The following is a 13,466-nucleotide window of genomic DNA, read 5'->3' on the forward strand; positions in this document are numbered from 1 at the left end:
TTTTGTGTATTTTTATTTTCGGTTGTATGGCTTTATATGCTCGCCATCAGTATAAGCAATTTTTTCTCGCCATCTGTATAACTTTTATGTAGCCATAGAATTTTTTGCTTATTGAAAGAATTACCGAAAACGCTATGCCCCAGGAACAGGCGGGATTGGCTTTTGGAAAAGATGAAAACAGCATAAAATAAATTAATAAATAAATAAAATAAATCGACTTTGTTTAAAGAGGGTTGTACGTAACACTCTTGCGACTAACAAACTCGTTCCCTAGGATTCCTGATCGATTCGAATTTAAAAGTTTTGGTTTTTGTGGAGGGAAGAAAACCGAAGATCAAGGAGGGAAACCCCGAAGAGGACGAGAACCAACAACAAACTCAACCTACAGATAACGCCAGGTCCGGGAATCGACCCTGGACCCCCCTTAAATAAAATTAACGGGTTCGTCATAGGCCCGATATAGTAGAACAAATGTATGAATGGCACCTATTTCTAAACATCAGTTATCATGAATACTGTTGGCTGCTATGTTAATATTTTTCGTTTCTTAGAAAAAAATTCTTTTATTTACCACGTATAATTCAGAATATAAGTATGGCTATACTTTAGTTTCGCCTGCCTTAGTCTCGCCTGCCTGTCCAATTCCAACTCGATCTTGGATGCACGTAGATTTTCTAACGAGCCCCTGAGAGCTCTTCTGTGTATACCTGGTTACGTGGGCAAATAGATTATAGCTTGCATTACATTTTACAAAATACACTTTACGTGCTTGTAAAACAGGATAGCGTGTCAATATCTTAAATCACACACGCAAACTAAAATACAATTTACGGGTTCGAAATATACCCAATGCAGCAGAAAAGTATAAATGAACCCTTTGTGTATACATGTTATTACGAATACTGGTGGCTGCAGCTATTTAAGTACTTTTCGTATCTTCCGAGAAAGTAACATTCTAATTTTTACCACATATAATTTATATATGTATGGCTACACTCCTGTCTCGCCCGCCTTTTAACGTGCTTGTGAACTTTATCACCGTTGCCAAAGGAGCAAAATTTCATGCACAAGGACATGAAAGTGTTTACCTATATGCCTTAGCTAACAGAAGGACGTAAGTCATCATTTCAGTGCAACCAATCACGAAAGTCTTAGTGTCAACAGCAACCAATACGAAAAGTCCACAACAGTTTTAGCATATGCCACGTCTTCAACTGGGTGTTAAAATAACCTTCTTAATTTTACTTGGTTCGGAGTCTGTTTGATACCCAAAGCGGAAAGTCAGGTAGGGGTAGATTAAGACTTGGTGGTTTTACAATTCGATTCTTTCTTCTAAAACACAAACTGCAACTAAAAATGCGCCTGTACTTTTATTTTCTTCAGGACAGTCGATCACTTGAGAGAGCAAGCCATCCGTGGAAAACATTGATAACATCATTCAACAAATATCCAAGGTAAGTACGATTTCAGTAGTCCACGCAAAAACTGCACAGACTGACGTTCATGGCTAAATTTTTTTACAATTTTCGATTCTTGGCCACACTTGGCAAGTTGCAATTGCTGAAATTTCTCTACAGCTGTGTTGCTCTTACAAGATACACAAAGTGCTTGTTTTGTAATGCGTGGGAAATGGTGGGTGCGGTCAAAATTACGAGTGCGCACCGTTTAAAAACAATTCTCGCTTCACCAGTGTATCGTTGTTTATAATAAAATTTCGATATAACTTGCGCTCCGATTGGTTAAAAGAGCGTCCTTTATGAGAATAAAAAGCAGCGGAGCTCACGCCATCATCCGCAAGGTCTGATTTTTGCTTCGGCATTTTGAGCGATTTGACCAAATTAAACGTCCTTTATGGTCCAGACAAACGCAACGAAAACGAGCTATTTGTCTGCAATAAACAACAGTAGTGTTCATAAAACTGTACGCAAATTACAACTAATTCCAAGGTCCAACAAACTACCAATAAAAATGCAGCGATCAAGTAGCGAAATAGACAAAGGTTTTTCAACCTGTCGAGTGCTTCGATAAACGGTGCTATATTAAGCAAGGAAAGAGCACAGTCACTCGAGGCTCCTTTATTTGAACAAAAACAAGTGTAGTTACATTGTATAAAGCTACATTGTATAAAGCTCGGCAATCGCTGTTGAAGCTTCGGTATGAGCAAAAACAGGTTCTGTTAGAGCTCTAAGTGTTTAATATTATATGCATTTTTATTTTCGGCTTTGGTTTTTATGGCTATAGACGAAAAGCACATTTTTGTTAGCGTTTAGTATGATTTTGATGTCGCCAAAAAATTTTTGTTAAGCAAAGAACTACCGAAAAACGCTTTCCTAGGCAACATCTTGGCTTTTGGCAAAGAACGAAACGGGATAGCGTGAATACCTAAAACGCACGCAAACTTAAAAACACACGCAACTTTAAAACGCACGCAAACTCGTAGGCAAAATAAAATTTGATTAACGGTTTGCCACAGACATAATACAGCAAAAAAAGTATGAATACTAAAGGATGCTATTTTGTATTTTTTTTGTATCTGAAAAGAAAGGAAAACTTCTTTTATTCCACCACAGATAATTTATATGCGCTAACTTCAGTCTCGCTCGCCTTTCTACGTTCTTGTTAAATTCATTACTGTTACCAAAGATACGAAATTTCATGCACTATAGTCGCTCCACTGTTCGGAATTATTTGTCTCGCGCTTTCCTTTCAGGCCAAATTGAAGCCTTATCCCACAAATGTCGGCAGTGTGTCAGTAACAACTGCCCTCTGGAATTTGATGCGCAATTTTCAACACGTTTTCTTCGGCCTCTCACGGATTTACCATAAGTGTGCGCGCCATCGGCGCAGAATAGAAAATTCTCTCTTCAGGAATTGATTTCTCCTTTTCTGTCTATATAACAACTACTTGTTGGACTACAAGAGAAAGAATACTGCAAATAGTCCACAAACGTAATGAATTCTGTAAGTCAGACTAAATACTGTTGTTGTGGTTTAAGTAAAGCGATCGTAATCTGTGTACTCGAGGAAGACCCACCTAGTTTAGGGGTAGTTTTGCGGTATTATGAAATATTGCAAAACTTTTCCCTATTTTTCCACCATCTCTGGAATCCTGCTTTCCGCCCTCTCTTCTCTCGCTTTCCTTAGAGTTCCCCCCTCCTTACTCCATGGTGTTGCACCTCTGACCCTAAACCCCCCCCCCCCCCCCCCCACCACCACCACCACCACCACCACCACCACCACCATCACCACCACCGCCACCCCCGCAAGGGTTTTTTCGTTAAACCATTATATATTGCTGATTCAAGATGGCGTGTCTAATGACGTCAAATGACTTCAGAGCCAACAAAATCTTGCCCATCTTATAGAGTAAGCTAAGGGCTTTTTGCTCAATGCAAAATAATTAATCTGCTCAAGTTTGAGTTGCAGATATTCAAAGCAAGAATGGTTCCTCGAATTGCTGCCTTCTTCCTTTTCCTCTGCCTTGCCACTGGTTTCAATATGAAAAATGATGATGACAATGACGACACCTTACTGGACCAGCTGCTGGAGGGAACGGACAGTTTAAAAGAACTACCTGAAAAGGTAAATTGTTGTTTTTGCTGCTGTCAGATCGAAGTTATTGTTGTCGTCGTCCTTGATCTTGCTCCTCTAATCGTCTTCGTTGTTGTTGTTCTTGTTGCTGTGTCATCGTCATCGTCGTTGTTGCTGTTGTTGTTGTTGTTTTCGACGTTGTTCTTGTTGTTTTTGCTGCTGGATCGGTTGTTGTTGTCTTGTCCTTATCTTGCTCCTCTTCGTCTTCGTTGTTGTTGTTCTTGTTGCTGTGTCATCGTCGTCGTTGTTGCTGTTGTTGTTGTTTTCGACGTTGTTCTTGTTGTTTTTGTGTCGTCGTCGTCACTGTTCTTGTTGTTATTTGTTGTTGTTGTTATTTTTGCCGCCGTTGCCGTTGTCGTCGTTGTTCTTTTTGCTGTTCGTTGTTCTTGTTGTTGTTGTCGTAGTCGTCATTGTTATTGTTGTTGTTCTTCGGGTCGACTTTGTTATTGATGCTTTTGCTGTCATCGTTGTTGTTGTTTTGGTTGTTGTCGTCGTTGTCATTGTTATTGGTGTTGTTGTTGATGATGTTTTTGTCGTTGTTGTTCTTGTTATTCTTGTTGCTGTCGTTGTTGTTCTTGTTATTCTTGTTGCTGTCGTTGTTGCTTTTGCTGGTGTTGGCGTTGTCTTTGTTGTTCTTGTTGTTTTGTTGTTGTTGTTTCTAGTTTTCCCGTAAGGCTATATTTTGAGTGGAGCTATTCTTCATCTAATCCTACCCAGTCTTTATTTGGTAGTTTCTGTCACTTAAGGCGAATAGAATGTGCAGGTGGTCTTTCAATTTCCAATTTTATTTATTGAACCTTATTGCAATAAGACTTATTGGTAGTCCATCGCAAGAGGTTTATTTAAAGTTGCTAAATTGTTGATTACGACGCAATAAAATGTGATATCGGTGTGTCATATATGTTCATCCAGTATAAACTGATTTTAGTTTGATTAAAAATGTGCGATTTATTTGCACAAGAAATGCGAGTACTATAGCCTAAAAACAATAATTCGTTTCGCAACAAAGAAATTATGTTCGAAGTTAAATATTTATGAACTAAACTACAATTCGATCTTTTTGAAGAAAACATGTAGAGTTCATTCTTTTGATTTTGTGGCATTTATTTCACACGTACCTAGCGATGAAACAAAGAATTGATAACCCTTTAAGTACAATTTGTCTATTTCGATGATTTTTAATTCATCTTTTTTTGTTTTGTTTTTTACTTTGTAGTTGCGGGACATGGACCCTGGGTAAGTGAAGTGACTTTCAAAACGATAGAAAATAGGCCAGTAGTGAAATGGCTTCGAGGCTACGTCCACATGTCTTCGCGAAATTCTTTAACGCATTTTGTTTTGTATTTGTTTAGGCAGCGAGTGAGTGAGCGAGCGAGCGATGAATTAATGAATTAAGGAAGGAAGGAAGGAAGGAAGGAAGGAAGGAAGGAAGGAAGGAAGGAAGGAAGGAAGGAAGGAAGGAAGGAAGGAAGGAAGGAAGGAAGGAAGGAAGGAAGGAAGGAAGGAAGGGATAGATGGATGACTGACTGACTGACGGAATGAAGGAATGAATGAATGGATGAATGAATGAATGAATGAATGAATGAATGAATGAATGAATGAATGAATGAATGAATGAATGAATGAATGAATGAATGAATGAATTATTTTTTCTTCTTTTCCCGCAATCTGTTCTAAGCAGATCGTTGACGACTGAGTCGTGCATGTCTTCGTGTGCGACGACGACGCCGTCGCCGTCTGAAAATTGGACTACGTCTGCGTCTTACACAAGGTATGAATAACTAAACGAACTAGTAACTATAAGCTCCACACCCCAAAATATAAACCAACAGGCTTTTAATTATTTAGACTAAGCCTCCTATTGAATTTGGTTTGTATGTTACGTTGTTGAAGGATGCTCAGACCTGTGGTGTTTGTTAATTGAAAACGACAATTTCCTACTAGATATACTTTTTCATTTTAATCTGATTTATGGACCAAAAGCAATCTGAAACAAGCAGAATTTTGCTTGAGAAGCAATCTTGAGTATTTGTGCTTAAACGACAGTATTACTTGCTTTTTGCCTATATCGGTAATCTTTTTATTTCATATTGTGCACTATAGGGGTGTAAATGACATTTAGGTTCCTTCTCATCTTGCTTGTCTGATTTTTCCTTTTTTAAAAAAAACTGTCTTGTTTTTGTGGCACCATGACTTCATCGTCTTGATCTGGGCCTGTGTTCAACCATGAATCCCCAAATACACTTGAACAGTATTTGGATTCGTATAAAGAACTGAGGTCTTTGGTGTGAAATATCTTTAGTTCTTTATTTTGCTTCCTCTTCTCGATCCTATAACTGGCCGGTTGCTCGCAAATGCAAGAGCTAATTCCCTTAGAACTGTACTGTCTACATTTTTTTTTTAATTTTTAAACCATTGCTATTAATTATAAGTTTTTATCTGACTGGCTGCCTTTGAATTGATCCTGTCAAGTTGTTGTTATAATGTTTAAAGAAAATTTCTGTGTACGACCGAGGCATAAACGCTAAAATTTTACAAGCTAAAAATTTACTTTTGTAAGACTGAATTGTTTGAATTTTAGTCACCAAACTTTTCTCTCAAACTATTAATTATAAGTGATGTTAACATGTTTTCAGGGTATTTTTACAGCTAATTAATTATACTGTTATTTTTTCTCTCTCTTTCTCTCTTATTTTTTAGTGCCGTTTGAAAGTTTCCCAGTAACGTATTCTGGACGACACTGCATTCATCTGGGGAAAAGGATACTGATTGCTCATTTATTCAACAAGCACAACGACCAATTAAAGAGGGTATAATGTTAAAACTGGGTGAAACTTTTATGTGGGAGCATCATTCGGTATTCTTAAAATGGCGACAGTAATTTTTCTAAACAGGGCGCATGTGGAAAATATAATACTATAAATCAGCAAAGAAATAAAATTGGGATAAGATGGTTGCACTTTTGTTTTGTTTTGTTTTGTTCTGTTTTATGAAAGAGACACTGTCACTATACACGGGGATTTAAATGCTTTTCGGTAAAACGTACAAAAATTGTCGAATAGGTCTTCTTGTACATGAAATTTACCTATTACATCAAGATAGAGGTATAAGGTTGAAGGAAGAAGAGAGCCATAATAATTTTTAGGTGTTTTTTCCAGTCCAAAAGGACGAAACTTGAAAAAATCAGCCTGATGTTTTCAAGTTGAGATGTAAAGTTCCCGATGGCATCGCAATAATATCACTTGTTTATCGCTTCAGTGCACTTTCATGGTGATTTTTAACAAAATTGGACTACTATTTAATATATATTTGAAGATTCCATATGCCTTTAGGCCCTTGAGTTTTTGAAATGAAACAGGTGACATTGTCCCTTTTAAGGTTATGTTTTGTTTTGTAAATTTTAATGAGTCGAAGAGCTCTGTTCGTGGATTTTTTCCGAAGACTACCGAATATTCCCGAAGACTGCCAAAGTTTACCAGACTACTGATGATGTCCGGAGTCTACCGAAATTGTCCGAAGACTACGGAAGATCTCCGAGGAGAAATCCGAACATTTTCTCTAACTCATGAGTGATTTTATCCGATTTTTGAAGAGCAGATGAAAAGTTACAATGCTTAAATTTTTCACGAAAAAACCTCCAAACACTTAACAGTATTTTATTTTTTGGGCAAATAACACTAAACACTAATCTCCATTCAGACCCTCTAACGCCCTGGATCTGAGGCCCCTTTTGATCCTGAACAACGGTCAAAACAAACTGGACTGCCTCATTTACGAGATTTATTTTTATAAGAGGATTTAAACCGGATCTAAACACTGTGATAATTATTACGATAATTTAAACGCTTTTTCTGGATAATGTACGTAAAAGCTGCTGCGAAATATCCGCCAGTCTTGATTCACAGGACCGGGTTCGTGCAAAACTACCCAACAAAATTCACTGACTATTAAAAGAATTTACATTATTTTACACTGTTGTGAATTATGATATTTATGGGATTGTTCGTTTGTTCTGCTGTAAAATTTTATCGTGTATAAATAAAGGATGATGATGATGATGATGATGATGATGATGATGATGATGATGATGATGATGATGACTAAATTTTTACCACGTAAAATTGATGCCTAAGGAATGGATTCAATTCTCCTTGTTTTCTTGATAATGTCGTATACGTAGAGCTTAACTCGAATCGAACATTACCCTTCAAAACTCTAGATCTTACGTAGAATCTATAATCTTTTTTGCTATCTCTTAATCTCAGTTTATTCGCGATACTTGAAAATCACATTTACAGATACAGTGAAAAGAAAAGATAATATATGAATAATGAATAAACACCATTTCTTCATAATTATAAGGTAGGGCTCGTACTGAAAATGGCGTCAAATAAACGCCTGGGACGTTTAATCGAGAAAGTAGATTAGCAGCAAGTTAATGAACTAGTGGCCCTCTTAAAAAGCTAGAATAAATGAATCAGTCAACTGCTAAGACTACCATTCTAGTGAAAGATCTCCCAAGATAATTAAAAAAATAGGAACTCTGACTGTTTTAGGTAGCAATTATCCTTTAGTTGCGACCAAAGGATCAGATTGGCCGTTTTTATACTAGAGACGTGTTACCCGTCTGGACGAGCTGAGTTTCGGCAAACATTTTGTTGTTCGTCTGCCAGTTATGCGTCTCTAGTACAAAGACGGGCAGAAGACGCGTTACCCGTCTAGACGAGCTTCTTTTGGAAATGCGTCTTGAAAGACGAATTACGAAAGGAAGCTCGTCCAGACGTTTTACGCGTCTTGTGCCCGTCCTTAGGGCTTTTCACAAGTTGCTCGAAATTACTCAAAAAGTAGCTCGAAATCTCTGAAAAAGGTGTTCGAAAGTTGCTCCAAAAACCCCCAAAAGTTGCTTTTGATTAAAAAAGTTGCTCCAAAGTTCCCCCCCCCCCCCCCCAAAAAAAAAAAAAACCAAAACGCTGCTTTTTATCACTAATAACTTTATCAAATTTATGCTAATTTCCCTTTGAAAGTAAGATTTCTAAGCAGTTTCATGCAATTTCACGGCAACAGAAGTATCTAAATAACATTTTAAGGCAAACATTTGTTGGATTGCAAGGATTTTTTCACTGAGAAAAATCGTAAAGATGTCATTGACGTCATGTTTGCCTACTAATTTTTTAATGTTTTAATGGGGAATGAGTCGAAAGTCGAAATGTCTTCCAATGTTCCACGAAAATCGTCGGCAAAACCTCGTTAATCTTCGGAAACGTTCGTATGACCTCAAAATGCAACAAGTCGCTCGAAAGAAAAAAGTTGCTTAAAGGGGAAAAAGTTGCTCGAAATGTGAAAAGTTGCCAAAAAGTTGCCGAGCAACTTGCATTGTGAAAAGCCCTACCCGTCTTTATGCTAGAGACGCATAAGCAGACGAACAACAAAAAAATGCCCAGACGGGTAGCACGTCTCTCAGTTTCTGAACATCGCCTGATAAATAGTTTTACAATTTTGCACATTCCTGCAATTCAACTGTAGTTAGCGTCTCGATAGTCTCATGTGAGCCTGGATCCTTCTTTTCTATGTTTTCCTTCACATATGGCTGCGTTCTGTCGCCTGTTGTTCTTGGATATCGATCCGCCATTGCTTCATACGCATTGTTGACCAGGGAAAACGCGTCGCTTTCTTCATACTCGCGCCAAGTCGAGTCAACAAAAGTCAGCTCAACTTTTTGTTTGCCCTCTTTTTGAACTCTTTCCTTAAATGCGGCGACTGCTGCTTGTGCTTGAAGATGCTGGTAATCTTCCAAAGATGGAAACGCTTCGTCAAATTTATTCACGGTGATGAGATTTTGATAAGCGTTTTGGAGTACGACGGAAGGATTTGCTTGATTCATTTTTGCAAAGTACAAATCAGCTCGTCTTTTTCCTTGACCTTGAGCGAGCTTCTCCATGTTTTCTTTAAATGCGTCAACTGCCGCTTCCGACTCGAGCTTTTGATATTCGTAAGGATTTGGTAAAGAGCCTATTTCTCGTTGAAAACAGCATCGTTGAACCGAGAGAACTACAAAGACCATAATCAATGCACCGCCGAGTAACAACAACGCAGCTGCCTGGGAAGACTTCCCCGCATTCGCGTAGTCGGCTTCGATTTGCAATTTCTCCTCGGCTGTAGCGTTAATTAACTTTGCTTCCTTCGTGCCTCCAAGAACAGCGCAGATGTAATAATCACGCTGTAACAAAGCCCAGAAAATCCACAGAAAACCAGACAAGGAACTTTGAAAGATGATTTCCAGAAGAGGTTTGCTGCAACTCCAGCGAGGATAAAAGCAACAGCAGAACCTTTTCGCTCCTTGTTTTTCCTGTTCTTTATAAAAGCAACATCCGCGTACAATATTCCAAAATCCGTTGTGAAGAAATATAGTCACCATGAATAAAAGCAAAGCGGGAATAATTATAAAACAGCTTGCATAAAAAACAAAATTGTCCGGCGGACATTGGAAAAAACCTTCACTTTCGACAACCGCATTTAGACCGAATACTAACAAAGCAATGGTTGTGTTTTTTATACTTCCAGAATTATTCTGGACTCCTGATTTCAAAGAAGTCATTAATGAGGTCAGCGAGAGTGCCATGTTTCTCTATTCGGATTGCGTTCCACGTTCTGAAATGCCTTCAGACGCCGCCAGGAAGCTTTCAGACTCATTCGCAACTCTATTGTATTAACGCCCAGTCGAAACATCTGCCTCAACAAGGCTACGAAAACATTCAGGCTAATTGGCTAATTTCTGCACCCTTAAAAGTATATGTTATAGTGTTTTTATATTTAACAATTGACTCTCTTGCAGTACATTGTACTGAAGGTGCGTAGATCTCAAAAAGAACTCCAGGAAGTCGTCTGTAGTCTGTGCAGCTGTTGGAGTCACATGAATGACACATTAGATTCTTTGGGTGAATATTCAAACACTATTTTCATATATTCAAAATCAGTCAACGCTTTACAAACAACTGCAATTTTCAGGATAATAACTTTGCGTGTGACGTCATGTGACGTCACAGAGCTTTGGTCAGCTTTGCCAGGCGAAGAATGACTTACCGTCCTTTAATACCTCATTATCGCTTATTTTCGCGGGAACCTAAATTCGCGAAAATGAAAGAGGCAATTTTTGCGAGACTTTAAAAAAAAGTCGTGATTTCGCAGAAAAATCGTGTTGAAAGGAACCAATTTTCGCGAATTTCAATAGAAAATTATGAAGGTCGGATTTTACTATACTGACACGCTTATCGATGCCTAATAAGACATTTATTATACAAAGTTATCCTATTTCGGAATCCATACAAACTTTCTAACGGTGTTTTACGTTCTCTCGCGATCTATCATGATAGAAAAAAAAAGAACAACAGCGGACAACCCAGAATCAGTCGAACTTCCCGTAAGCGGAAGCCCCCGGCTCGAGGGAGTAGAAAATATTCTTGTGTGTGTTTCGTTCCACCCTTGTTCCAACTTTTGAATCTTCTATTTATTCAATTTTTTTGCTGTTATTTTACACAATTAGGCAATGCAATACCACGACGTGTTACAAGTGAAATAATGCGCAACACATCTGAGGTGCAGCCGTAGTGTTTTTGGCGCGAAATTGCCACTCGGTTCTTTTAACTAATATAAACCTGGAATGCGTCTCAGTACACATGCGTAAGCCATTTGCGCATATGAACTCGTTGCTGTTTGGCAGGCACGTGACCCTAAAGGAGGCATTTGATTGGAGGGTTATTTGGCATGATGACGAAGCCGCTCAGCGTTTTCGATAGAGCAGAAGATGTTTCAAGCGTTAACATTTCCGCCACAGCAAATCGATTAGCGATAATTTGTTTATTCATAACTCCAGCATTATGACAACCAAATCATGAGCTTTAGCTAGTATTTTCTCCTTCATCTAACACAACACTCTGATGTTTTTTTGTTTTTTTTTTAAACTGATCCCCCCAGGAACACGAACTGACAGCGGAAGAAATACCTTGACAGCTTGTCGTCATTCTACTGCCAAATAAATGCCATATTAACACGCAAAACGTGTTTTATCGATCGTAATTACTACATACAGCACCTGCATCGTTCAATAATTTGTTAAAAGCTCGAATGCAAATTATGGATGTATTGTTTCGGCTTCTACGCGACGATGTATGCCTCTTGGAGAAGCTACAAAAATGTACAAATTATGATAATTTTCTTACCTGGGGACCTTACTGGGGATACACGATAAGACTCCAGTTTATTTGTCTGTTTGTTTATATGCTCATTGACAGCATTTGCTTGTAAACGAGTATAGTTCAGTTATGTGAGAATAACGCGGCGCAGTTGTTTAGTTTTCCGTTTGGTCGGAGACATCATTCACGGAATCGGCTGGCAATGTATTTAAGCGTTTAAAAGGTGAGCCTCGTTTAATGTTTATTTAAACGTTTTAAAAAAGCTTTTTAATGCTGTCTTTTGAACAACATACAGTCAGTTAGAGCTGGGCTTCAGCTTCGGACATTTGGAATGCGTGTACAGCTGATAACTCGCATCCGGCTATATATTTTTAGTGTAATAGTTCACAGCTGCAATGGAGATGATAAATTTCCCATGTTTTTTTGCGTCAATTTTGAAACGGTTGCTTGTAGTACGAAATAAGAATTTCTGAAAAATCAAGAAGTGTAACTATTTATTCCCGTAGGATAAGGATTTGATTTGCTGTACGGTAATGCCATGAAATGCGTGCACATGAATATATTTTGTACACAGAAAGACATTCTGTATCCATAGCAACGGATGAAAAGTACTAAGTATGCAGTAAATTATAAATATATCCATTTTTAATTTCAGATGAACGAACAATACAAATTGCAAAGCTAAGATTTTCTACGCTCAGCTCTTAGAATCCAGTAATCATTCTAATTCTTTTCGACACTAATGCAGTGTGAATGACCGCTGAAGTTTGCTTGTTTACCATGGCAACGGCGTGTTAATCAAAACGATTATAAGTATTAGTTTGTGATAAATAAGTCCAATGTTTTATTTATAACAGTATTATTTTAACCTTATTTTTTTGTTGATATTTCATGGATCACAACGCAAAATACTTGGTCTACAAGTAACTGTTTTACTCAACAACGTTTGTAATAAATATTGTGTATAAGCTAGCTTCGGTACGTTGAGAGATGTACGGAATTATTAACGTGAATGGATGAAAATGTAAATTTTATCTATTGTAGTTAACGCAATAGTCTTTTAATGTCCTCCTTTATAGATAACAACCTAGCTTATCTGGCTTATAAGCATATCACTCGAATAAATTTGTTGTACATAAAGCTATAAGGAATCTGAGGAATCCCAGATAGTGGAATGCTGAGCAGATTTTAAACCGTACTTGAGGTTGCTGTGATAAAATTCCAGAGTGGAGGACTTGAACAGGGATCCCCGGATTTCTCCCTCCCCGCAGAGGCTTATTTTTACCACTTTTATTCAAAGAATGAGAAGGTGACATAGCCCTTCCCGTCCCCAATTGTCTCCTCCCGCCGTTTTTTCAGGGGTCTATTCTGAAGGGCTGCGTCAGAGTTTCAAATCCAGCGCTCTGATTGAGGTCTCGCTCTGATCTCTCGGCCGTGCCAAGTATGAAGCCGTCTCTATTAATGTTACTGTCTAAGTCGATTATATCAAAAGATAACTAGGATTTCTTTCGAGCTTCTGCTGTTTATAAGACTAAGCTCCCTGGGCTTAGTTAGTCGTTATATAGGATAATGCTCATTTATCAGCTAGTAGGATTAAATCATACCGCGTAAGTTAAAAATTTTGCAGGAGCTTTACATTTCGCGATTATGCGATTTTTTGTTGTTTAACGGGATCAAACTTTTGTG

At 38.1% G+C, this 13,466-nt stretch overlaps 1 protein-coding gene and 1 long non-coding RNA gene across 5 annotated transcripts; one reads left to right on the forward strand and one right to left on the reverse strand.

Annotated features, from left to right (window-relative positions):
- The first annotated feature begins 1,172 nt into the window (after positions 1–1,172).
- On the forward strand, positions 1,173–6,550 carry LOC144662648 (uncharacterized). 4 transcript variants are annotated; one of them, XR_013572484.1, is made up of 6 exons: positions 1,191–1,285; positions 1,384–1,454; positions 3,427–3,582; positions 4,808–4,827; positions 5,270–5,326; positions 6,292–6,550. It is a non-coding gene; the product is annotated as an uncharacterized LOC144662648 (long non-coding RNA). The 4 variants fall into 4 exon arrangements; XR_013572482.1 differs by lacking the exon at positions 6,292–6,550 and having other exon boundaries at positions 1,173–1,285; positions 3,415–3,582; positions 5,270–6,260; XR_013572481.1 differs by lacking the exon at positions 6,292–6,550 and having other exon boundaries at positions 1,189–1,285; positions 5,270–5,387.
- Positions 6,551–8,563: 2,013 nt separating this feature from the next.
- Positions 8,564–10,254, reverse strand: LOC144662978 (uncharacterized). Its single transcript, XM_078523904.1, has one exon. It carries the CDS (start codon positions 10,208–10,210, stop codon positions 9,080–9,082), a length of 1,131 nt encoding a protein of 376 aa, XP_078380030.1. The 5' UTR covers positions 10,211–10,254; the 3' UTR covers positions 8,564–9,079.
- Between the last annotated feature and the right edge of the window lie 3,212 nt (positions 10,255–13,466).

This window comes from Oculina patagonica, chromosome 8 (assembly GCF_052425735.1).
Source record: "Oculina patagonica isolate OP01 chromosome 8, crgOcupat, whole genome shotgun sequence".
Lineage (NCBI taxonomy): Eukaryota > Metazoa > Cnidaria > Anthozoa > Scleractinia > Oculinidae > Oculina > Oculina patagonica.

What these genes read in the sequence shown, in the direction of transcription:
- LOC144662978 (XM_078523904.1), bottom strand. Translation starts at nt 10,210, where the DNA reads ATGGCACTCTCGCTGACCTCATTAATGACTTCTTTGAAATCAGGAGTC.